The sequence below is a fragment of the Dunckerocampus dactyliophorus genome, chromosome 5 (genome assembly GCF_027744805.1).
Source record: "Dunckerocampus dactyliophorus isolate RoL2022-P2 chromosome 5, RoL_Ddac_1.1, whole genome shotgun sequence".
Classification (NCBI taxonomy): Eukaryota; Metazoa; Chordata; class Actinopteri; order Syngnathiformes; family Syngnathidae; genus Dunckerocampus; species Dunckerocampus dactyliophorus.
Genome location: NC_072823.1, coordinates 11,105,397 through 11,131,859, shown reverse-complemented (window position 1 = coordinate 11,131,859; position 26,463 = coordinate 11,105,397). Strand labels below are relative to the sequence as shown.

Sequence of the window (26,463 nt, the reverse complement as noted above, 5' to 3'; positions counted from 1 at the left end):
ATGTTTACAGGCATATCATCATATGATGTTGTACAGCGTTCCCTCGTTTATCGCGGAGGATAAGTTCCCAAAATAGCTTGCATTAAGTGAAATCCTCAAACTACCCAACTTTATTTGTTTACAGTTATTATATATGTTTTAAGGCTGTTAAACCACTCACAATACACTTTGTACACATTGTCTCTCATTTTAAACACTCGCAAAGTTCAAATTGTGTTTGAATTTTAATGATCAATCTATTAGGTTGGACAAAGTAAATTATTAAGTGACTCACGCTTATTCTCTCCTCTGACCGTGCTGCGTCCTGGCGCCGTTTGGCTGTAGTGTTTTTGTATGCTTTTTAAAACATACAGTAAAACCTGTCTATAGCAGCCACTAAAGGAAAAAGGCAAAAGTGGCAGGTGGCCGTTATAGACAGGTTGGCGGCCATTTTGAATTTGTGCGCACACATATTAACATGTCTGTGATTAGAAGCTCGTTGTGTTTGCAGATACAGCTGTACATATAATTATACTGTTACATGTTGACCAGTAGAGGGCACTGTGGGACGGCGGATAAAAGTTGTACAGAACAACTAGGCTTGTTATTCTACACCACCCACAGAACAAAGCTGTGCCACTATATATACGGCAGGGTGTCATTACAGCTTTAGTTCATCAGGAAGTGACGGTGCGACGTCACGAGCAGGAGAGCTAGGCTCAGTGCTAGCTGTGAGTGTCGAGAGAGTTGGGAAGTGTGTTAATGTTGGCGTGGATGTAAAGTCCTGCAGTGTTCTCCGCTGTTAATAAAGCGATTAAAGTGCATCGGCGACGTGAGTCTCTCCTTCCCCACAACAAGCGTCATTACAGTATTGACCAGTGCACATTGTCTCACACCAGGAAATAAACGGTGTCACTGTCTGCAACAAACTCCAAAGAAGACGGCTTTTTTTTGTCGAAAAACTGACAGTTTGTGTGGATCTTGTGAATGATTGTGACTGAGCTAGGACTCAGTAATTAAAGTCTACACACGCTTCATTGATTAAAAAACTAAACTTTTTCGTGCATGAAGCTTCTGCTAAAGTCAGTATTTTGGCCGCTATATGCGGTCAGATATTGACCAACGGATACAAAGTGGGTGGCCACTGGCCGCATTAGACAGGTGACCGCTATATACAGAGTATATAACACGTAAATTTTCCGCAGGGGATTTTTCAGTGGCCGCTATAGGCAGGTGGCCGTTATATACAGGTGGCCGCTAAGACGGGTTCGACTGTATTGCTCCTGTCGTCGTCCTGAGCGGCTGTGTACATACAATCCTATGTGTAATCACTTTTGCACTTACCACTTATTTCTCATTTCTTAGAACTACAGTATTACATTGTCTGTACTCACTCAACATCCAACTATGTTTCTGTCAACTATTAACTTTTAATTATTATGTACAGTATTTATTTTTTTTATTGTGAATGTTACATCATTTATCTATACATTACAACCCTTGCCTCCAATTGTAACACATTTTAATACTGCCTTATCGTTTTCTTATGTGATGTTTTTATTTCAAAATGGGTAAATTCTACATGTTGAAGTGCACAAACAAACGTATTAGCAATTGATGTGAAACAAAATGGGGTTAGGATTAAATAAGACTGACATCTTCCTACTCCTTTTTGGACACGTGGGATTGTAATTGTAATATGTGATGGTTTCCAATATAACCTGTATGCATGTTCAAAATAAAATTATCCATCCCCAGTTGCAGGTGAATTGAAAAGCTTCCTTTGTTACAAAGCGCAACGCAGACACAGACAAACAAGCAAGATTAAAACAAATCTAAGAACAGGAAAAGGATTAAGTGACAAAGTGAAATCTAACAAAACAGTGATTCATTGACAGGTCACAGAGCAAGAAGAGAAAGAGCTTTGCAAGCAAAACAAACATGAAATAAGTGATATTCAAACAAATGTAAAGTCTGAATTACAATCTGAAATGAGGAGAAACAGAAAGATAATGCACAAGAGGATTCCACGGAGCGGTGCATTCACTTCTGGTTTCACAGCGTGTGCAAAAGACAGATTATCTAGCAGAGGGCACAGTGGTTTGAGATGCAGCAAGGAGTGAGGTCATGTCATGCCTTGTAGGTAATCTGCACAATCTAGTCATTGATTCTGGATTATAGCCGACAGGACGCCTGTGGGACTGATGGCTGTATTTGGCTGCTGCCATCTAAAGGACATTGACCGAGGCATGTGGTATACCCTGGACTGGTGTGGACTGGTGTATAGACAAACAACCATTCACACTCACATAGACACTGACGGACAATTGAGAGTTTCCAATTAACCTACCCGGAGTAGTACCCGGAGAAACACGGGGAAAACATGCAAACTCCACACAAAGATGCCCAAACGGAGATACGAACCCAAATCTTCCAGATATCCTGACTGTGTTGCCAACATGCTAATCAGTCGGCCCCCCTCAGCAATTCCTTCAATCATTTTCTATCACTTACGTATCCTGTTCAGGGTCAGGGTTGAGCCGGAGCCTATCCCAGCTGACTCTGGACTGGTTGCCAATGGGATGTAGCAGAAAGCTGGAGTACCTGCAGAAAACACATGCAAGCATGGGAGAACATGCAAACTCCCTCAGCAACGTTTTGTGGAAATGTTCTTTACTACACCAAAATGAATGTAATGTAATTATGGCAGTGTACTTCTATCAATAATTATTTTCTGCCACAAATACATAGTTTATTAAAAAAAAAATCTGGTAGATGTAAGCTAATTCCCAGCAGAACCAGAGCCAGAGAGACAGCATTAGCCCCAATTTATCATTTGACATCATATCTGCAGTGAATTGAATTGAATTAGCTCTACTATCCATCCATCCATTCATTTTCTATGCCACTTATCCTAATTAGGGTCGCAGGGGTATGCTGGAGCCTATCCCAGCTGACTTCGGGCATGAGTTAGCTCAACTAGTTAGCTCTAAGATATTGAATCATAATTTGAATTACAGAAATTAAATGTATTGGAATTAAATTCATTCCAGTTCAGAGAAATTCCTTATACCCAAGTAACAGAAGAATTTGTTATGTACAACAAAGGTTTTGGCTTAAATAGTAAAAATACGTTGTAAACACTCAAAGAAATTCTCTCAGTTTTTAATATTTGTAATATTTTCTTCATTTGAAAATGAACAAATGTGGTAAATGCAAGAATCATTTATTACAGTTCTTAATTTATCGGGTAACATTGCTGCAATGTCACAACGTCCAAAGGTTTTATCACTGAGATGATGATACCTTACCTGCAACATTAAAGATCCTGTCAGCAGGTGCTGAGGATGCAGGTATTTGCAGGCAAGTGCAGCTAGCATGCTTTACTTGGATAAAGTAAAGCATTCTGGGAAATTTTTCCACCATGTTCCATAATTTGAAAGATATAATACATCAAATTAAACAATATGTTATATAGAAGATACTTTCATTCTTCATTGTCGATCAAAAATATTTGCTGTTATTACCGCAAAATAGAATATGTACATAAGATTAATAGTAATATTTCTAACAGTCATTTATGGAATTTACTGTAAAGTATGGTCCTGGAATACAACATAGTTATAAATTGGAATTTGGATACTGCTACCACAACTTACACCTTTCAATTTTAATTGGATTTTTACTTTGTAATTTCTACGTTGTGTTTGTAACCTCAATTTCATTTCAAATTAATGGAATTGAATTGGAATTTGGGAGATATTCTCACTTAAGTTGGGAATGTTGCACAAGCCTGCTTTACAGTATATGGTAGGTAGGTAGGTTTCTTTTAACAGAGGGTGGCAGGATATTAACAAAATTTCAGAAAAAAACATTAATAGTGTAATAATAAATTAATTTGTATTTGAGGAAAATAAATAAATACCAACCAGTGAGAATTCTGACCCCCACAGACTGTTTATGTGACGACGAGATACACAAATTAGTCCTGTCCCTTCAGGAAGGTAACCTTAACCAGACCCACAATCCCTTCCATTCAACCCTCCCCACCACAATGGGCAAGACTGCCAAAGGGCCTCAGCGACAGGATTGTAAACCTGCACAAGATTGGAATGGAAGTCCATCAGTAAGACAGATGGTGAGAAGGTACCACTTTTGGAGTAAAACGGTATGCAATGACTGCAAGGTCCTCCTGCTCAAGAAGGCACATGTGAAGGCCCGTCTCAAGTTTCCCAATGAACACCTGATTGGTTCAAAGAAGGCTTGGAGAATGTGATGTGGTCAGACCAGACCGACATTTAGCTTTCTAGTGTCAACTTGACTCACCGGATTTGGAGGCAGAGAAAACATTTCGCTTTGGGGCGTATAGGATGACTTCACCACACTGAGAGGCTGATTTAGCGTGAAATATTGGATGAGAACCTCCAATACTCAGCCAAAAAAACTGAGGATGGGTCATGGATGGGTCTTCCAGCATTATAATTACCCAAAACATATGGCCAAGGGAACAAAGAGTGGGTCAGGAAGAAGCACATTATCATCCTGGAGTGTCCTAGCCAGCCTCTGGACTTTTTTGTGGAGGGATCTGAAACTTTGAAATGTCAAGCGACAGCCTCAAAGCCCTCAGCTAACAGTAGCTCATCAGCTGACATTGAGTAGCTCACCAAAGGCATCTAATAATATATATAATATTTGTATCTATACTATTTCCTTCATCTCCTATTATTGTTATGACTGTTCAGACATTATAGCTCTATTTGATGACAAATTACAGCAAAATAGCATACAGACAAAGACCACACTCTTTGTGCTTTGGAAATAAAGAACAATTTAAATGTTGCCAGCTATACATAAAAATCAAATAGCTCACCTCTCCTTTCTTTTTTGTCAAAGTAGCTCTAATAGTGATGAGAGGTGCAGATGCCTGGCATGCAATATGTAAAAAGGAGCAGACTAAAATGCCTCCTGATATGTGTGCAACCCTGGTGACCAATTACAAGAAACACCTGACTTCTGTGCTTTCCAACAAGGGTTTCTCAAGTACTAAGTACTACAGTAGTGCATGTTTGTCTGAATGATCAAACACTTTTTCCCTTTTTTTTGTTGTTACTCTCACTCTTTTTTTTTTTTTTTTTAAAGAAACACACCATAAGCAGGGGATCAAATAGTTGTTTCCCCTACTGTATGTCCTATTCTCCAGGGACTTTTCATACCGTATGGCTTGTCGTGGCTTGGGGAGACACATGTGGCATGGATGTTTAGTTTCAGCATGCTAGCAGCTGTGGTTGAAGAGAAGGATAGAACCATATTTTCATCAATATTATAGAGGAGTGGAGGCTTTCTGGTGAAGAAAGGCAGCCATGAAGCCGTCCTATGAAGGTGATACTGTCCAAAGCAAGTGTGTGTCTGGGGCATAGTCTTGTGAGGCGGGAGGAGGCCAAGAAATGAACCATACTAATACTCCCCAGACTTTTAGGCTAGTTTAAAAAATAATCTCAGCAGTGAACACTCCCTACTGCCACAAAGAGCAAATACTGTATGTAGTAGTATAATTCCTTATGTTATGTATTTCAAATGATATATGCACCCATTTTCTTTTAAATAATATAAGGCATTTAACTAAGCTTATGTGTTCATTACACATAATGATATCATGATATACTAATCATCTAAGCAATTTTCCTAATGTCTAAAACCTTTTGGGAGTAAAGGCCTGCAGTAGGAACTGTGTGAGTAATGCAACAAGAAAACATTCTGTATATGACGTGTGAAATTAAAACCTAGTAATGGGCGGCAACCACTGTAAAGCTCAAGACGTGAAGGTCATACAGAAGTACCCAAAGACCTACACGGTATATAACAAAACACCTGTAGTACAGTAGAAATGATACACAGCAGGTCAGTGATGTGTTTTGCATTCAATTATTTCGCCAGGCTTAATGACTATTAAATGACGTATCATTACGCAAATGCTCCTCATATTACACCCACCAAACACACATGCTGCACTTATAGTACGCTCTACTCCATACATACATGTTGTAGTCTACAGAACCGCAACATTGTGGTTATGAGGACAGGCTGTTTTACGTGTGAAAATACATGGGCCGTATATTACTTGTAGTAGTAGATGTGTGCAACTTCTGGGATGTGTTGGGTGCCATTCCAGGCCTCACTATCGCCACACACCCTCCCCTCTCTAGCTCTCTAGCTATAGATAATTCATCAGTGTTTCTCGTAGCTGCTGCCTTCCTGCCTACTGTGATTTCCACTGGGACTCTTTCAGGGACCATTCCCATCCCAACCGGGAATTAGAGCCATGACTACAGAGGAAAATTAGTCACAGCCAACTTTATCCTACCCCATAAAGACACAGGCACACAGATACAAAACAAACACACACACACACACACACACACACACACACACACACACACACACACAGTGCTCTTGTTTTCAATTTGCACTCTCTTATGCATAATTGTTGCAAAATCATTATCTTAGCGGGATACCTGCACTGTAGCAGTATTTTGTTTTTTTTTCATTGAATAATAATCGCATCTTCAGGATGTGGTGTATGTGCTTATCTTACAAGGAGGGGAGGAGCTTATTAGGAGATTACAGCGATGTAAAATGCAAACAAAGCGGGGTAAATGAGTAAAATTAAGAGTGGAGGAAAACATCAAGGAAGGATGAGTAGAGAAGAAATCATGAAGAAAGAGGGATGGTTTCAAAATTCAACAAGCCACTGTGTGTGTGTGCGTGTGTGTGTGCGTGTGTGTGTGTGTGAGTATTGAACGACGGCCGAGTGGTTCCCTGAGTGCACCATAGCAGTGTTGGATGCACACTGAATGTCACTGCACACACTTTCTGCACATACAGTAGTAGTGTTGGCACGGTGTTGTGTGAGTACGGTGTGTGTGTGTGTGTGTGTGTGTGTGTGTGTGTGGTTTATGTCTCACTACAATAGAGTGCAATAGGAGGGAATGTCTACTAAGCTACATTCATATCCATAAACAAGCCCTTTCCAGTGCATGCTGACACTAAACCACATCTGTAGCTGATGAAGATGATGACCTGAGATGCTACTTCATCATAGGACGTAATCACATGCAAGCATCAATTTGCCAAACTTTGACCAATTTGGCTTCTGGGGATATTTGAGAGACCTCTACGTAAAGTGGATAGTGCAAGAAGACTATTTTAATTCAAGTTTTAGGCCAAACTTTGAAATTACTTTGAAGTGTAAATATACACTGCACTGATATGAGTTTTATTGATTTTGTCATTTCACTGTCAGAAAGCATCTTTTTTTAGCATGATATGACAGATACCATATCTCGTATGTGCTGTATTTTAAAATATTCAAGTCTTTAATCCCAAGTCTGGTTAGGTCAAGTCCGAAGTCATAGGCTTTCAAATGTTTGAGTCCTTAAAAGTTATAAGCACAGTTTATAAAGTAAAGTTTATTACATACAGTGATGGACAAACTGTGTAAGCCAATACTTAGTCATTAAAATATAAATTAAAAGACACAAACGCTACATCGTGACCAGTTCAGGGTGTACCCCGCCTCTCACCCCCACACACCCTCTGAAAATCTCAAGTACCGGTACTATATTTTCAAGTCATCAGACAAAAGTCCCAGTCAAGACCCCAGTCATTGATGTCAAAGTCCAAGTCGAGTTGCGAGTCTTGCGAGACGAGTCCAGAGTCATCAAAATTGTAACTCAAGTCAGACACTAGTCCAAGTCGAATGACTCAAGTTCATACGTCTGGTATTGCCTGATCAATTTCCTGTTTATACTGTAATTGTGCACAACTAGACAGTATTCCTCCATTCATTCATTTGAGATGAAATATAGATTTTGGATTTTTTGCATCCCCAAAAAAGGTCTAAAGCCCTTTGGCTTGAAATGCATCTTTGGGGTCTGGGTTTCGCAATGAAAGCCAAGCAAGACGATACAATTAGGCAGGATTCTCCAGCGCATGTACTGCCAAGTCACTTTGGTCATTCAGCTGTCCAAGACAGACCAAGACAACGGCATCCACAGCAGAGGGTGTCAAAAGAAATCAGAGCAATGGTTGTGGATCATGGCATCGCTTGGGAAATGACCACGAGTGAGGTCGCTGCCATGATCCAGGTACGACATGTCAGGCCTGGATTTGTCAAAATATTCACTGTGATGTTGTCGAGAACCTCTAGCCAACTCCAGCAAGGAGAGTCGATGCAACAAGTAACGAGTAACAATGTTTCAGTATTATTTTTGTTTACAAGTGTTCACTTTTTACATCGGCACTTACTTTTATTGATACCTTTTTGGCATTACGGCTACTTTTTTGCCATTCTTCAAATAAACCCGTTACTATTGTATTTCAAAAATAAATTTGACATTTTGTGCAATGTCTGTATTGTTTACTGTAGAACCACAAAAAGAACCTTATAGAAACATGCATAATGTGTTTTTTGCAGTACTGTCAGGGATTGAAAAAATAACTTAGCAGTGAAGCTACCGGTATCTTGTGCGTGGGTGATCTAAAGTAGTGTTCCAGCATTTCATGAAAGGTGAGTCATTTGAACCGAAGAGTCAGACGTGGAAGTTTTCTTCAATTATATGAATACGCAATGCAAGGTTTTGAAAAAAATTGCCGGGCTGTGTTACAAGTGTTGTATCAAGAGTTTTGAAAGTTAAGCGAAAACCTCTGACCTTAGCGTTGAAATGATTGTAAAAAACTGTCATTCAGACACATTTCCGAGTTCATGTGCTAAAGAATGTGTGAAGAACAAGAGTGTATTTTTGATGATGAAGATAAAAGGTCTGCCAGCGCATGCGGTGAGTGAAGAGGATCTCATCTCCACTGTGCAGCGCTTCATAGAGACCATAGAGCTCGATAGATGATAGTCAATAATAGGAAAGGTCAGGCCACAGCTGGAGTGATAAAGCTATCGTCATACATAAAATGGGAACAAAAAACACACGCACAAAAACAAACAAAATGCGTGCAGAGAATACGCTCCTCATGGGCAGCAAAGGCAGTATTGAAACACACAACACTGCTCATCTGACTGGTGTTCTCAATGCTGTGAACATCCTCCACAAATGAGCCTGGTACACAATTTACTTTTAATCTTTTCAAACATATTTGCTGAAAGTATGTGTCTGAAACACATAAAGCATTGAACTACACGTAGCCACTTGTTTGGTTGCTCAAGGTCTCAAACCCTCCAACACACATCTCCTCTTTGCTTTCTTCTGTCTCTGTGCTGTCTCACCACTCATTAGTATAACCTTCATTCTCTTTCTGTTCTTTTCCTTTCCCCCCGTGTTCTCTCCTCCTTTGCATACTGTATCTTCATAATGTGCCCTTCAACTTTTCATTTTCCTCTGGAATGTTTTTTCTTCTTCGCTTGTTTTTGTCCCCTCTCTTGCTACGCTCCATCCGTTTATCTCATCGTACTGGATTTTACTTTATGAAAAGGAAATCTCTTAAAAGAAAGACCAGGGGAATATCAGCTAGGGGTGCAACCGTACGGCATCCTTACCTTACAAAACGCAAACATAAAACTACTTAGCGTTTATGTTCAATTATTTTTAAAGTGAAGCATGAAAATGCAGCTGCAATCTATTGGCAGTTAATTCTCCAATAAATGAAAATCTCTATTTAAAAAAAAAAATCAAATTCAATGAAATGTATTCATGTGGCGCCAAATCACAACAGTTATCTTGTGGTGCTTTACACATGAAGGTCACACTCATAAATAAAAACGGAGAACCAACTGAAACCCCACATGAGCAAGCACTTGGCGACAGAGGCAAGGAAAAACTCCCTCAGGGGAAGAATCCTTGAACAGAACCAAGGCTCTGTGGGGCGGCCTTCTGTCTGTTCTGTCTACCAGTTGGGTTGACTGGTAGAGGGTAGATCAAGCCAGAAAACAGGAGTCTTTATCTTAGGCCAAGGAACATAGAGGGGTGTTATCAGCATATCTGGGGTCAGTTCTAACTATATGCTTTGGCAAAAAGGTGGATTTTGAGTTTACTTTTAAACAGCGAGAGAGCGTCTGCCCCCTGGGGAGTCGAGGAGATGGTTCCTTAACAGAGGAGCCTGATAACTAAAGGCTCTACCTGCCATTCTACTCCTAAAATTTCTAGGAGTGGCAAATAAGTGTAACTTCTGGGGGCGCAGTGTTCTACTGGGCTGATAGGGTACCAGGAGCTCTTTAAGATATACTGGTGCTTGACCGTGTAGTGCTTTATATGCAAGAAGCACAATTTGAAACTCAGTTATACATTTTACAGGTAACCAGTGCAGTGAGGCTAATACAGCTAATACGGGTGAAATATGATCTCTTCTTCTGGTTCCGGTTAAGACGTGTGCGCCAATATTTTGGACCAACTGAAGGGTCTTTAAAGATTTCTTAGGGCAACCTATTAACAGAGAGTATAAATAAAAATGTTGATATAGCATACAGAAAAATGGAAGGATGTCTGGTGTCACTTGGACAGAGTGTAAAACTAAAACATGAATAACATCAAATTAAAAGCACAACATGAATGCCGACCCACCATCCAACAGTTCGAGCATGGAGTTTTTCCAGAGAGATTATTACATGGCTGTTTGACGTGTGGTAAAAGGCAGTGTGCTAGCATGAATTAACTTGAGACAAATGTGCACATTAGCCCTCAATAAGTCGTCATCAAAACTTACCTTCATGCATTCCCACATAGTATCAGCATTTGACACCAAATATGAGGTGAAGGAAAAATGGTAAAAATACAGTAGTAGTCTATCTGTGTTAGCAGACGCACAATGGATATGCGTCAAGTGAGACGGATGTAACAAAGAGAATCCGGGCACCTTTCAAAATAAAACATCCAAAACATTTTCAAAAATAATGGAAATTATTTTTTCTTTCTGCGCAGCCCGGTACCAAATGACCCACGGCCCCGTACCAGGCCGCGGCCCGGGGGTTGGGGATCACTGCTATAATAGTGTAATATCTAATAATATATTAATGAATAACAGGTTTTATTTTTCAAATAAGCTGAGGGCCAATGAAGAACAAACATAGCCAAAAATGTCCGGCACGTGTGAGGCAGACGGAAACTTATGTGTATGTTTCTCCGGCGCAGCACAGACACAGAGGTGTATTTTCACCTCATCCTTGCTCACAAATGTCAATGCTGTGCATAAATTGACAGAGGTGATGTTCAGTAATGTTACCTCTGTGCTGCTGTACATTTTTGCCTGGTGCCTAATCTCACACTATATGTGCTCATACGTCCATCTGGCTCAATAATAAGCCTCATAATAAGCCTCAATTTCCTTATTGATTTCTGTACGCTATGTGCCTTTGTTTTCATCATTCTTTCTAATGAATACATTGAAGTGTAACATTGGTTGCATTGTACTGATTATTTCCACGTTGTTGCAAGCCAAAGCACAGCAAAGGAGCATAAAGATCAGTTCACCACAGCTTGTCACCACTTGTTATAAATAAGCACACATTATCGTGATCATTGTTATCACGACCACACAGACGAAGGCCTTCAGTCATGAGGGATGCCCCCTGCAACATCCCAACATAGCCAGCTGCCGTTGTTTCTCATTAAAGAACAAGGCTTTCTTCCACCTTTCACTGTCTTATGTTTGGTGCTCTCATGCAAATTCTAAACGGGGCAATTTTGTGGGGTTGAAGGAGACGAGGCCTTTGAAGGCGTTTTTTTGTTCTTAAAATCCTTCTCTCTCTCAGATGCCGTCTGATGGTTATCGGACTGCACTCGGCACCAGTACCAACCTTCATCCGGACAGGCGATCTCTGCGTGTCTTGCCGGACAGCCAATCTGATGCTCTGATGCTCTATTTTGGGTCTACCACTTGACTCTTTTGTTTCATGACCCTCAGGATCGTTTAAGAAGTTTAAAATGATTGTCTTACTGCATCCAACCTCAGCAGCAATGGCACGCTGCAAGAGTCCTTATGCTTATGCAGCTCAACAGCTCTGACTGCGTTGAGATCATGACAATGTGAATACCTAACAGAAAATGGAATTGAATGCACATTTTTGCCAACATTTTGTCTTTTTTTTAAAACTGCACTTTTTGGGAATTTTGCCCGTCATCCACAATCCTTAAGTGAGACATGAACACACAATTTTTTCCTTTCTGTGTGTTCTAAAGATAAAAAAACAGATCAAAAAGAGACAGCTCATTACTACACGTAATGGGATCCACCTATGCCTCCTACAAAGACCACTATTAAAACACATCCAAAAACCTCCATCAAGGTTTTATGGTTTTGCTGTGACCATGTAGTAACAGGTACATTCACGTTCACATGTAATACTTAACAGTATTTTGTCGTATTTTGGTCGAACGCCTACACCGAGCATTTCCAAACTCAAAAATAAAAACACAGCAGCAGCTCCAATGTGTAGCTTTACCCTTCGGTAGTCGCCTGAGGCCTTGTGAGCCCGTTGTGATGCGCTGTGGGTGAGTCGCTAGCGGGCTAGTAGCTAGCCGGTGTGGTGTAGCAAGGTGTCAATGCGCCGGTAACAGATCATCATGTTATGTAGCAAATCGTCCACCGTGCTCCCGTGCATTTCATGCTTTTCATGTGCCTTCTGTGTGCAGTTGTTTTCGCCCAAGGTAAGGTAAGATGGAAGGCTTTCATTTTGATTAGCAATATTAGCCGATTTGTACCATTGTTTAATTCGCACAGGTGCATACATAAAAGAACTTTAGTGCGTAAATTTATGCAGATCACAACACAATAAATCCAGTTCATCTTTAAGCACCCACAGCGCCACAACTCACATTTTATAGACAATTTTATAGACAATAAAAGGTCGGCCCTATACTGTAGTCTTTGTGGCTATAAAACGAAAGAAAGCTGTTTTTTCATACACATACCGACAGACGCAAAACCATTAAGAAATTCAGCAAGTAATTTGAGGGTAGAATTATTCAATATGTCATGTACTTTAAATGGGCTTTTATGCAATTAAAGTGCAGAAGTAAAGCAGAGGTCCACAGCCTCTCGTCCTCCTAAGCATTTTCTACAAGTAATGTCTTCAATTATTAGAAAACCTTCATTCTTTTTTTTTTTCTTGTTGGAGTTACTTGAGCTTTGTGATTTTGACAAAATGACCTGCCAACAACATCAATCCTTAATAGCAAAATTCAACTATTTTGTTGTGGACACAGCATTCATAGCCACATCATGTTCACGATGGGGGTTTTCCTAACCAGTCTACTGTACGTATGTTTTTTGGACTTTGGTTTGAGATTTGCAAAGATTTGCAGTTCAAAAATTGAAGTCTCTATCTCATGCTCTCTTGTTTGGCTTAATTTATTTATACGTTTTTCTTGATAATTGATGCAATTTGACCAGGAGTGTTTAGTCGGCACGTCCCTGCTCATGTACAGCTAGAAGAATAAACTGCAATAATGAAATCAAGGGAAGGGTTTTTTTGTATAAAACAATATTCTTACATGTTTTTACAGTTGATGAATTCTAATTTTGCTTTTAAAACAAAAAAGCGTGTTCCTTTGCGTGTCTGTGTCCGGTGCCATTCGAATGGGTTATGTGTGCTTATGCTTTTGTTGTGTAACAATTCAAAGAGTTCTTGGAGTTCTTTTTCACATCGTCAACTGCTTCTGCTTTTCTGTTTAGTGAGGCATCCGGCTGTGATGAAATATTCATACATGACTTTCACCTGACAAGCACGTCCTTTTTAGAAGGTCCTTTAGGAGGAAACTGTACATCCCTCATTCTAAAAACTCCTCGTTTGCTGCCAGTTTCCTATCTGAGAAATTGTAAAATCCGGCTTCCCGCTTTTAGAGCGTTCCATGGTCAGGCTCCTTCCCAGATCAGGGATCTGAGTCAGCCCTACACCCCCGTCCGCACTCTGAGCTATGTGGATCAGAACCTACTGATGGTTTCACGCCCTCGTTTCCGGACCAGAGTTGACCGAAACTTCTGATTGGGCTGATGTGACTGTGTTGTTTTATTTGGGCTCTCTTAACTGTGTTTATGCTGTGATTTTTAATATGACTGTGAAGCACTGTGTGACTTTCTTTGTCTGTGAAAGGTGCTATATAAATAAACATCACGTACTTACTTACTTACGTTAAAAGGGAACCCCGATGAGGGTGTGGGAACCACCATTTTTTTGGTCCGGCGGTGGCTCCCCCACAGAAAAGGCAAAAATTGACTTGGAAGTAATATTTGGTAAAAAAAAAAAAAAAAGAAGATTTTTCTGATTACTACATTTGAAAAGTGGCGATTTCTGCATTTTAAAAATTGCAATGGAAGCAATATGAAAAAAAAAATGTTGCAAAAATGTATCACGAACTGTCAGGTACGAGTAGAGCTGACGAGTGCGTGACCCCCGGTATGCAGAGACGAGGTGATGGAGTGTAAAAAATAAAGATTCTTTAATGGTGTGTAAAAGGAGTAAACAAAAGGCGACAGAGAAAAAGGCTCGGTGATAACGGGTACAGAAAGTCCAGGTGAGTAAATATCTCAGGTAAGAGCACTAACTAGGAAACAAGGAACACGGGTAACAATGACAATGACAGTAACAACAATGAACCATCGCCGTACGTCTGACGACGCTGGTCTTTTAACAGCCACTAATAGTGATTGGCGATAGCTGCGCGGCCACGCGGCGTGAAGTGGCTGCCTCTTCCACCCAACAGGAAGTAAACCTTGCCAAAATAAGAGCGCAGGATAGGAAGCAATCGCTCCTGTCCTGCGAAAACATGACAAAATGTTCCCCTTTATGACTTCTCTGGAAAGTCAGTGCCATTTTTGGGCCCTGCCGGAACCCCCGATAAGAGTGTGAGGATTTCACCCCCTTTCCAACCATAAAGGTACAGTTGAATGAAGGTGAAAAACAGGATTTTGCGTTAAGGGCTCCCTGACCACATTGTCAAAAATCAATGCCTTAAAAAAAAGTGGTATTTTCTGTCATTTTTGGGTCCTGCCCGTACCCCCGATGAGGATGGGGGAATTCCCACAACTCAGTGCCTCTGGAAAGTGGCATTTTCTTCTTCTTCTCTGGTCTGTAATGTGGGGGAAACTCATCGGCAGTCCCGGCGGGTCCCAAAAATGGCAGATAATTCCCCTTTTCCGTGGGATCGATTTTTGTCCATTTTTGGTCATTTTTTCACATCGCTTCAACTGCACTTTTAGGGAGGAGGAGGGGAAACCTCCCATCCCTTCATCGAGGGACATGGTAGCAGTGGCGGAGCCAGAAGTTTGTCATTCTGGTGGTCAAGTTGAGACCATTACTCACACAGGGGTGGCAATAGGTTGATACCTGAATTGTCTAGATGGCCAGTGGGGTGGCCTGAGTGTGACCAGGGTGGCCACAACCACCATTGGCCACCCCGTAGCTCCACCACTGCTTTTGGACAGTCTATGAGAGCAATTAATAGCTGAGCAGTGTGCCAAACACATGTTTTCAAGCATCTGGATTCTGCTCCCCATTATGGCGGCCAAACCCGAACAGCGCGTAATACGGAAGTGGATGCCGATCGGCACTCCTTTTTTAACTCTAGACTCCTTGGTTTACATGCCCACTCACGCTGCCACGGAGAGCTTCCATTAGTAACAGATTTATGTGCCGAATCATGCTTCAGAGTTGAAGTCAAAGTCAACATCGTGAGAAAACTCGACCGTAACCGACCGAAGTCATCATGGAAAACTTACCTACCGCTTGCAGTTCACGCAAGACACTTTTTTTATTGACAGTTCCTCCACACGGAAAGTTGTGTGCTGCAGTGAAATGCGTCCGAGCGGAAACGGCGGTTAGGCGTGTTAGAGACGCTTTTCTCAAAATTGTCCCCCAGCCGTGGGGGCGGCCACTGGGGTGGCCGGAGAGTGCTGCTGCCATCCCGTAGCTCCGTCACAGCCTGGCAGGACCCAAAAAAATGGTAGAAAAATAAATATAAAACGAATTGTTGAAATGATATGACATCCAGTCGTTTAGTCAGCGCCTGTTTAATCATTTTCTATAAAGGTAGCAAAACATACAGTGGTATATATAGACATACCAGAGAATATCTGAAGCACAGTAAAGGAGGAAGATGACACAGACAGAGCGGACAAGTACAATTTGAGGGCAAAGCATCATACACTTTTTTTAACAGCAGAAAGATCTGCTGGACATAAGCTTCAGTGTATATACAATGCAGCTGCTCATTGCCGCTGTCCATAGAGCAGACCCTTCATGTGATCTGTGCACATGCATCGCAAACACGTTGGGCGGCTTCCTACTTTCATCCCAGGAAAAGTCCATCTCTCGTGGGTGATGTCACATTAGAGCGTCTGTTGGCGTGAATGAGAACGGGAGTACGACGAAACTCACCGTACAGCGAGTCGGACGAGGCGCATTGCTTCAGTCAGTTTACGTAACGGATCGCCAGCTCTGGACTTGCTGTTTGATTGCTGCAACACTGACAGACATATAGAAATCTTTGCACTGCATGTTAAACGATATCTTCAGGGCTGAGATCATCCGAGAAGAGCGATACGGTATATAATCAACTATAAATACGAGTCTAAAGTGATTGGTGCTGCTTAGTTCAACAAGCTCATTTACAGCACAATGACAGTTATAAACTCATCTCTTTCAGTAACACACAACCTTCATAAAACACACAGGCCTTCATTTTTACATCTTCATCTGCTGACTTTTGAATTTATTTGTCAGCAGTGTTGGTTTTAAGCTCAATTTGTATTTTCTGTCATTGTGAGAATTAGCATCGGGCATTTCCTGTTGGATATCGACACCGTCTGCTTTAAAATGGGATTTAAAGGTGGTTGTGTATATAAAAGTTCTGTTCACAGTATTTCACAGCACGCCAGGTCTTCAACACAACACACTGAGAAATGTAACAAACAGAGTGTAATAGTTTCCACATGGGATATGAACATATAGTGTAGGTTTTGTGCATTTGTTTAATTTAGGGTTCACTTCGTGTTGGTTTGAAGCCAATCGCATCCATTGTGATGAAGACATAACAACTGCATACATCTTTCATTTTATTTTCAGTATTACCGTGGTAATAATGAAACAATAAGCACACCGATTTTCCCCCGTCCTACCTATTTTGTTGTGTGAAGCCTAAGGAGAGCACCAGCATTTAATCACAGTGTAGTCATAATACGACTCAGGCAGGTCAATGCAAGAGAATAATAACATGTTTGGTGTTGACAATACTGATTTTTGGAGTGGTGCGGTCACCCTTGCTCCAAAGTCAACAATTAAAATAAACTACAGTCGTCCCTCGTTTATCGCGGTTAATTGGGGTAACACTTTACAAGAAGGTACACAAAATTACAGAAGTTAATAAGGAACGAGCCTACCTAACCCTAACCCTACTCTAAATTTATGTGCCTTAGTTCCTCGGTAACTCCTCTACTCATTAGTTCCTGAGTAACTACTGTATTTGTGTGTACCTTATTGTAAAGTGTGAACTTAATTGGTTCTAGTATTTCTGCAAAGTAGGATCGAATATTCATAAACTGGTAGAAAACCTCTTTGATTTTCTAATTACGTTTTACCATTGTTAGAGCCCCATGTATACATGGAATACCACCCCTATAGTCACCGTCACACTCCCATTACTCTATGTTTACGCTACATTGCGCAGCACTAATGCACAGGCTACCAAATCACGCAGGGTAATCAGAGACGGCCGCCGCTCATAGCTTATACAGTAGCAATCAACCGAGCTAACTAGTTAGCCTCCAATTTATTTGTTCTAAATTTAAGAAAGGGTTTCAAACAGAGTGGAGAAGAAGAAGACAACGTGAGAAACAAAAAAATGACCACTTCCACGGAATGGGAGTAGAACTCTATCATGTTGGATATGCCATGGCTGACTCCATGCAATGTTAAGGTAATGTAATCTAAGGTAATGTCTCTTCAGGGTAACATGACTGACGCCTTGTGACTAGAATACTACATATGACTTGGCTTACAATGTTTTGGGACTAATAACAGGCCGTAGTCAACTACGAAACAGTGATCATTTATTAATTAATTGTTGAAAAACCACAATAGAGCAACGGAGCGATACGTTCGAAACGTGGTGTAGCCAAGGACGACTGTATTATTATTGACAAGCAGAATTAATAAGTTTAGAAGTTCAAAATGGCCAACAAGTAGGGATGTCCAATATTGGCTTTTCCACCGACAACCGAGTGTTCAAGTCTCAATTTTCGATACCGATATCAGCCAATACCGATATGTGTTACATCACATATCTCCTGTCGTGGAATGAACACATATCTGTTGTGAAGCCAACGGATACAGCATCAGCAATTAGCTTAACAACATGGCTGTAAACAACATGTACAACATTGTAAAACAGAGAAATACTTGCGATTAGGCTTAGGCTGTGACATTTGTTTTAAAAGTCACTCAATATAAATCCAATACCAAATTGAAGAGGAAAAGTAATTTACCTAAGAAAGATGTACATTATATGAATGAAAATACACGGGATATCGTATGAAAAAGCAGCATTTTCACAGAGGTCGCCACGGACTCTCCTAATCGAGTACACACAGACAGTGTCAGATTTTACCGTCGCTTACTTCCGGGAATTGTAACATTCCTACTAGTGAGGATAGGCGCCAAAAAAAAAGGATGGATGGAAGGAGCGAGCTTGTACTTACTAGCCATCCATGTTTGTTTACACACTTGAGAGGCGGTCTGATGAGGTCATCTTTTGCGCGCCAACAAATACGGGAGCCCATAGGTCTACTGTATATACAGCATTATGTTTATTATCGGCTTTCATTGTAGGAAAAAACACACATACCGATATTGACTGGCATTTTTAAGCCAATATTGGGCTGATATTATCGGACATCCCTACCAACAAGGATTTTGAAACTGATAGATGAGGGGTGAACTAAGGCGCTTGTTGCAAAATGAAATTGGTATTTTTTTTATTATGGCTGATAGACCTACTACTATTTTATTTTCCTCCTTTAAAATGTGATTCCCCCTCACGCAAGTACTAGTTGTACTTCAAACAACAATATTAACAATCGAGTATTACGAGCATATCTGACATGGTCGTTGATTGCTGAAGTCACGGCAAATGCTGAAGATTTCCTCATTTAAATCACATGTTCTTTAGTTTTCTGAAGGGTGTGTTATTCAAATCAATGATCAATTCACCTCATCAACTTCCACCTTCCTATTGGCAACAAATTAAAATGTCCTAAATAGTTTGAATTCAATTCAAATCAATTCCAGTGCTGGGAAATAATGGCCAAACAAGTCAACATTCAATTTCCTTTGCAGTGAAAAAACAAGCAAATGTACTAAATACAAAAATACAGTTTTTAAATCTGTCCAGAATAAGCTATAAGCTAATAATGTTTTCTACAACCACGGGTGGCTACTGTGTATGCAACATGGAATGCACATGACCCGATACCTGTGAATATTGTCATTTAACCAGGTAATTGTATTCTCATGGCATTGATTTTCTGCCTCCCAGCTCAGCAGGCGTCATCTGTTCATGCTCAAAGACTACATAGGATACCTCTAGTGTGAGGGGATGGTGCAGGATCTAAAGTATTTATGCTCTAAGGTAGCAACATACCCAAACAAGAACCATTTCAGGACCGTTGTTGGCTGGCAGAGGCCCCACTCCATTGTATCGTAACGAGTGTTGTGAAATTGTTCTTGTTGTCTACATTAGAGCTGTCCTATCTAGTCTTTGAGCACAAAGTGATGAATTCTGCCCAAATGAGATAACACAGTCAACCCAGTATATCCATTCATCATGATTTACGTAGATTTATCCTCCGAGGGCCACAACTTATCTGCATAGAAATGGTTTCCAAATTGCTGCAAGTCGGTGATTAAGGCCCCCAAGTACTAATTCTGACAGTTTAATTAAAGTTTAAAACTAGAGTAGCTTCTTAAACCCGACCTAGCATATCACTGGGTGAAGTATCCCCTATGTAAAAGCTGGTTGAGTGGAGATTTTTCATTTTTACACTCTATGTTCCTTCTCTTATCCTTAAATTAGCTGTGTTTTTTGCTCATGGGTCTCTGCAGCTACATACAGCGTGTTCTCACAGTTCCAGTGACCCAAATCCAAACCCAAGAGTCCTGACTTTTTTCAGCTTTTGTGTAACAAGAATAGCAGAAGCTTTGATGGTGAAAAGTCTCCGCTTTGACGTTAATATCCTAAATGACCTTGTACATAAGTTATAGAACATAATCCAAATACCATTTGAAAAGTGCTTGGTTTGATGTTCTTGTCCAGTAGGTACATTTTGTGAACTTGCCCCTAGCAAAATAGATACGCTCAAGGCATGAGGTCAGGATATGTCCTTCCTTAGATCTCTTTTGTCGTGGCAATTTTAAGCCTGTTCACCTTTCTCAAAGTGTGAATTTGTCTTTTGAGGGCTTGTGTGTCGACAGATTGCGCTGAAAGGACCAGCCTTGATTTATTTGAAGTCAAAACAAAAAGTAGACCTAAAGCCGTCTGTGTTAAACACTCACAGCTCAACAGTGGATTCGGTTTAGTGCATGTGAAGTGGGAGGAACAGTGATTGTTTTCCATCTATTTTTCCCCCATTTAATTTGACAGTATTTCTGATCCTCAGCCAGACAAAAGCATCTGTTCTCCGTTGCCAGTTCAAATAACAAACATTTCCAGCAGGCCGGCGGGCTCAAACTACACTTCCCGGAGCATGAAATACACTTGGCTTGTGATCGGGCTGCAGTGCTGTCAGGAGCACATATTGGTCCCATAATGTAGCGCTATGGAGCAGGATGCCAAGAAGGAGCCCTAGAGGATTCCAGACCTGGGCAAGAACCAATTAAAAAAAACAGCTCAAGCACACTTTCACTTCCCAGTGACTTGAGCTACAGAAGTTACAGTATGCTGTACAGGAAACTGCTGTGTCACGCCAGCAAAACACTATGCCCTGCAGTCCACTCCTCAGCTATTTCTCCTCGCTCTATATTCAAACAAACAACGAGTGAATGTTGCAAAACTTTCCAAGAAAAAATGGAGGCACGAGTAAACCTCGGGATACTTGAAGGAATTCCAGGGGGTATATGAGAGTTTAGAGATAAACAGTAATCCCTTGTTCATTGTGTTTAATTGGTTCCACATCCGACCATGATAAGCAAATTTAGGCCAAGTCAGAGTCCTTCTTTATAAATGGAATATTTTCATAGATATGGCATAGAAAAGCTTCCTTCTAAATATGGTTTTTAACATTGTTAGAGCCCTCCAGACATTAAACAACACCCCTATAGTCACATTTACATTCGTATTACACAATATAGTAGATATAATCAGAGAAAATATTCAATTTAAGACATAAATAAAACTTGTGCTCGTGTGTTTTGCTGTAAATGTGTTCCGGATGTGACATCGCGGCTTCAGAGTTGAGTTTTAGCTCTGCGTGAGTTACGGCTGCAACAGTAGCCTGTGTTATTATTATGATTATTATTATTACCATATTTTCCGGACTATAAGTCGCACTTTTTTCATGGTTTGGCTAGTCCTGCGACATACTGTATACTCCAGAGGGACTTAAAAGAGTATATGTTTTTTTCTCACACTGACAGCCACGAGAGGGCGCTGTAGGCTTGTGTGCCAGTCTCTGCCACGCATATCACTCCAGTACCACTGAAAATTTACAATGTAAACATCAATCTATGACAACTCAGGGACTATCCACACAGAAACGTTTTCAGGTCAAAACAGTAAAGTATTTTATTGTTACAGCCTCTCATCCACACGGGAACGGCGTTCTGGGTAACCTGAAACGGTATTTTTTGAAAACGGCTTCCAGAGTGATCTGGAACATCTGAAAACGCCGGCTTGTCATTGCCATGTTGACAGGCAATACGAGAATCATGACGTCACAGACCCACCGCCGCCTCGTCGGTGTCACGTGAGCAGAAGTGAGCTTTGACGACAAGCAGACATGATATCTGAATATTTCGATGGACATGACTCACCTCAGTCGACATTCTCCTGTCTTATAGTCCATAATGACTTGCAGAAGTGATCCGCTTCTCGTAAGCGGAAGACGACTGATTTATGCGCATTTGTTCTTTCTTCTTCTATGGTTTGGAGTATCACGTGGTTCCGTCTGCGTGCTTGTTCACTGCGCCACGCGTAGGTGCGTCTTGTGTATTACTTTGTTTTCACTTAGTGATAGCGTTCCCGTCTGGATGCAACTATTTACTAATCCGGCACAGTGTGGAAGCAACTTTTTCCCGAAAGTTCCCATGTGGACAGGGACTGAGAAAGACGAAACACTAACGCCCCCCAAAAAGAAAATCATATTCTGCAGATTACAAGCTGCAAGTAAATGAGTTATTTTTATGTTGTTTAGGCTTTAGTTAGCTGAATAACTGTTAACATGTTACATTAACATACCCCATACTCACGCTACATTAACAGACGCCTATTTAGTCTGTAGTTCTCCATTTTATTGTAATTACTATAACTTGCCTTTTAAGATGAATTGTCTGTTCTTGGTCTCTGATTTTATAAAGTAAATTTACCCCAAAAAGTGTGGCTTATATATGTTTTTCTTCTTCTTCATTGTGCATTTTTGGCTGCTTTGACTTACCCTGAAGCGATTTATCGGCCACAAAATACGGTATTGTTCCTGTTGTCACATAATTCAAACCTGCAATCCAAGCCTGTTGTTCCAATGATCATGCCTGGTGCTTCTACGGTTCACCGTACTCGGCAGAAAAACTATTACGCTGGTGGTATTTTACTGAAAAAAGGCTGAGAACCGCTAATCTTGAGTGATTATTCATTTCCGGCACGTTATGTCAATGCCTTAATGTAATTGTCTGTTTTTTAAGTGATGTGTTAATCATGAAAACAATTCGCAGTTTTTCCGTTCTGATGGTGATAATTGAATTCTATTGTGATAAATGACTGTTGCAGGTTCACTGTGTTTTTTGTAGAGATTTCAGAGCTGAACCCAGGCCGTCGTTTAACTTGGAATAAGTTCCCATTTTGTGTGTTGATATGCATTCATAGAGATGTCAACTTGGGCCATCAATTAGAGAGTAATTATATCTCATAGATAAAGAATACACATCAGGTGTAATATTGCTGTGCCCTAAAGATTGTTCTGAACAAAAATCTACATCCAGTATACGTACTGGTCATTAGTAGTGTGCACATTAGTGTGTCACATAATTGTCTTTCAAGAATCCCAATACCTCACCAATGGCCCGGGGGACCAGTCCAGGGTGTACTTTACCTCTCACTCATTCTTCACTGTGACCCTGAACAGGATTTTCTTTTTCAGTTTTATGTTGCCAAAATCTGTAAATCTTCCAGAAGATGTGCAACAATTCTCAGATTTGTCAATGTTCAATCCCAGACTGAAAACAGTTCTATTCAACAATGTAATGATTTTATCATGATTTTATGTTTTATGAAGGGATTTTACCCTTCTTTTCGGTAGAGCACTTTGAATTACCTTGTGTACAAATTGTGCTCTATAAATAAACTTGCCTTGCCTTATAGAAAAGGGAGCATATGCAATTTGGTCCAGAAGTATTTGGCCAGTAGGAGTGCTTTTATGACTTTGCCTTCATAAACCATAACAATGGATTTGAGATAAAACGACCAAAATGTGATTACACTGGAGACTTGGGGGTTTCACAAAACCGCAATAATTCTATTAAGGAATTACAGAGATTTGTAAACAAAACCATAATTTTTCATACATAAATAATGAATCCTTTGCAGTCAATGAATGCCTTAAGTGTGTCACCAAATTTTGATTTTCCTCCTTGGAGGACCATTGTCTTAACATTTGTAAGTAAAGTCAAAGTAGATCATTTTCTTGGATAATTTGTAGAAAACATGTCCCTTCGACATCATTCTGATTGTGTAAACCCCAAAAGCGCCATTTAAAACAAAACTCGAACATTACCAAGTTTAAATAAAAAGTGCATTGGGAAAAACGATGAAAATGATGAAATGTGTTTTTCCATGATACCTCATTAAATAATCTTTTCATCATCAGGGGAACTAGTTAAGACTAGTTAATTTAATAATGCAACAGTCGGATTACGTTTAAATCGATTAGTCATGCCTGGAGAGCGAGGATGACTGAATGGAACAGTTGTTGAGTGTTATGCCGTTCACGTGTGAGTTGAGTGGAGCCGAGTTGAATAAACGGAGTCGCTCCAAGAGAGTATAAGTTTGCGAGTTTTTGTCTGACAAAGAGTGACTCTACAGTGGCATCATTGACTGTATGTATTCTTTGAGTGTGATCAATCTGATCCGATCGATCCAGGAATTTCACGCGATGGCTCATAAATGGGTCTGACTCATCAAGCATGGGGTCTCTGGAGAACACAGTGACAATATGTGGTTGCAGAGGAGCATTTCTACCTCAGCTGCTATAAACATCTCACTATTTAACTATGTACATGTTGCAGTTCGGCACATTGTCGACTTATAGCTGCATGAAAGATTAAAATACAGAAAGATAGCGTGCATGCCTCTCTTCTTATGTTGAGGAAAAAGTGGACAGTGAAGTTGAAGAGGAAAATGCACAAAGTTCATATGTACACAAGTCCCATTGTGTTGAGGCAGTTCTATTCAAAACAAGTGTAAGAGAAGAAGAGACAGAAGCATGAGAGGGTGGTAGCAGGCTGCCAAATGACTGACTCGCCCTCTTAAAGACTCTTGGTTGAGCTCTCCCTGGATGTGGGAACCCTGCGGGGACGCTGAGGTTAATGTGTGACTGTTGCGGTTTGAACACATGTCGTAAAGGTTTCCTGAAAACTGCATTTTCTTGGATTCCTGGCGCAGAGACTCCCACACGGTCGCTGCGTCCTCCGGACATCCGGCCATCGCTGCGTTGGCACAGTCGTGAAACTCATCCCACGACCTGGAGAAAAAGAATGAACATGTGTCTTATTAAAATCAGTCGATGACTGGAAAGCAACACTGGCTTTTGTGTCTCGAAAGTCAAACAACCCGATAACTCTGAATTTCACTATTTCACATATCTGGATAAAATATGCTTTGAAAGTTCACTAAACCTTTACGTAAACTTCCTTTGTACATGATGTCATGTGACACATATGAACTGTAGTAAAGCATCAAGTTATTAACTCTTGATATAAGAGATATTGGCTTTCTTACAATTATCCAAATATGCCAATATCGTCCAACAATTCATTACCGATATCAACCGATACCAATATCGGCAGCAGCTTTTTCCTTGAACTAATGTTGTGTGATGAATTAACACATGAGGTGTGATGTTAGATCAGACGTACTGAAGGAAGCAGAGGTGTGGACTCGATTCATGTGACTTGGAATCAAGTCAGACTTGAGTCACATTCTTGATGACTTCAGACTCGACTTGACAATATCATACTAAACTTGCAACTCGACTCGGACTAAGACATCACTGACTCATGACTTGACTGTGACTTTAGTGTGTTGACTTGAAAATACCTGAGATGTTCAGTGAGTGCGTTGAGTAAAATGTGTCCCCATTCAAAGTATTCAACTAACGTGAGCATTATTATGTCATTTGCAGCAGGACAACAGATTTTCCCAACAGAATTTGCCTCATTGAATGAATGAACGTCCAATCGGATCCAAGAACAAATGACGAGAGTGTGGATTACGTTTCTAGCAGCGCCAGTCCGGATAATTTGTTCATTTGCATTCGCAAATTCCGAGGTCATACACAAAAAACAAATTACTGTGTGCAAAAGCTGCAGTACGAGAATAACTGACGGAGAAGCAACAACTTCAAACTTCGTTCGGCAAGTTCGGTAAGTTGGACTCAGTTGTGAGCTAATGCTTTGTGTAACTCTAGCTTAGCGTCCATTTTATGCAACTGTACGTTTCCTCGTAAATTAGCTGTGGCTACAAACTGTGACACCGAAATAAAGTTAGGTGAAATGGATAAGAGGAAGAAGATGGGATGGATGGATGGATGTCAGAGGGACGGCTAGGAAGTGATGTCCGTGGTTCTGATTTGAGTTTAGTGGGTAACGGCCGCAAGTAGTCAGTGTTTTTATTTTTTTTAAAATTCAAACTTGCAATAAAAGCCCGTTGTTCCGGTGTAATGACGATTTGTGTCACCTATGGACAATGTAATACTTCAAGTAGTCCTTAGAAATGAGAAATAAGCGGTAAGTGCAAAAGTGGTTAGACATTGCATTGTGTGTACTGGTTCAGGACTCTTGTTCCTTGCACTTTGTAAACATCAACCGATTGTGCTGTTTCTTGAAATGGCTCATTTTAGTGCATTGCTTTAGTTTTTTACTTAATCCGTTGCATAATTTGATTCCACATACTGATATGCTGAAGGTTTTTAGCTATGTTTGCACGTATAAATGTTTTAAGTTACATTGTTCCCGAAGGTCACATTTCTACTCTTTTCTTGAGAACAATTGCATTGCGTTTTTGGGTA

General features: G+C 40.5%; 1 protein-coding gene across 1 annotated transcript in view; it reads right to left on the bottom strand.

Moving 5' to 3' along the window:
* Nucleotides 1-15,992: 15,992 nt before the first annotated feature.
* The window catches only part of nrn1la (neuritin 1-like a), a 73,833-nt gene continuing 63,362 nt past the window's right edge, over nt 15,993-26,463 (bottom strand). Inside the window, exon 3 of the mRNA XM_054776715.1 lies at nt 15,993-24,918. Within this exon, the coding sequence (XP_054632690.1) occupies nt 24,627-24,918 (292 nt within the window). The 3' untranslated portion in view covers nt 15,993-24,626. The remainder of the gene's footprint in view (nt 24,919-26,463) is intronic.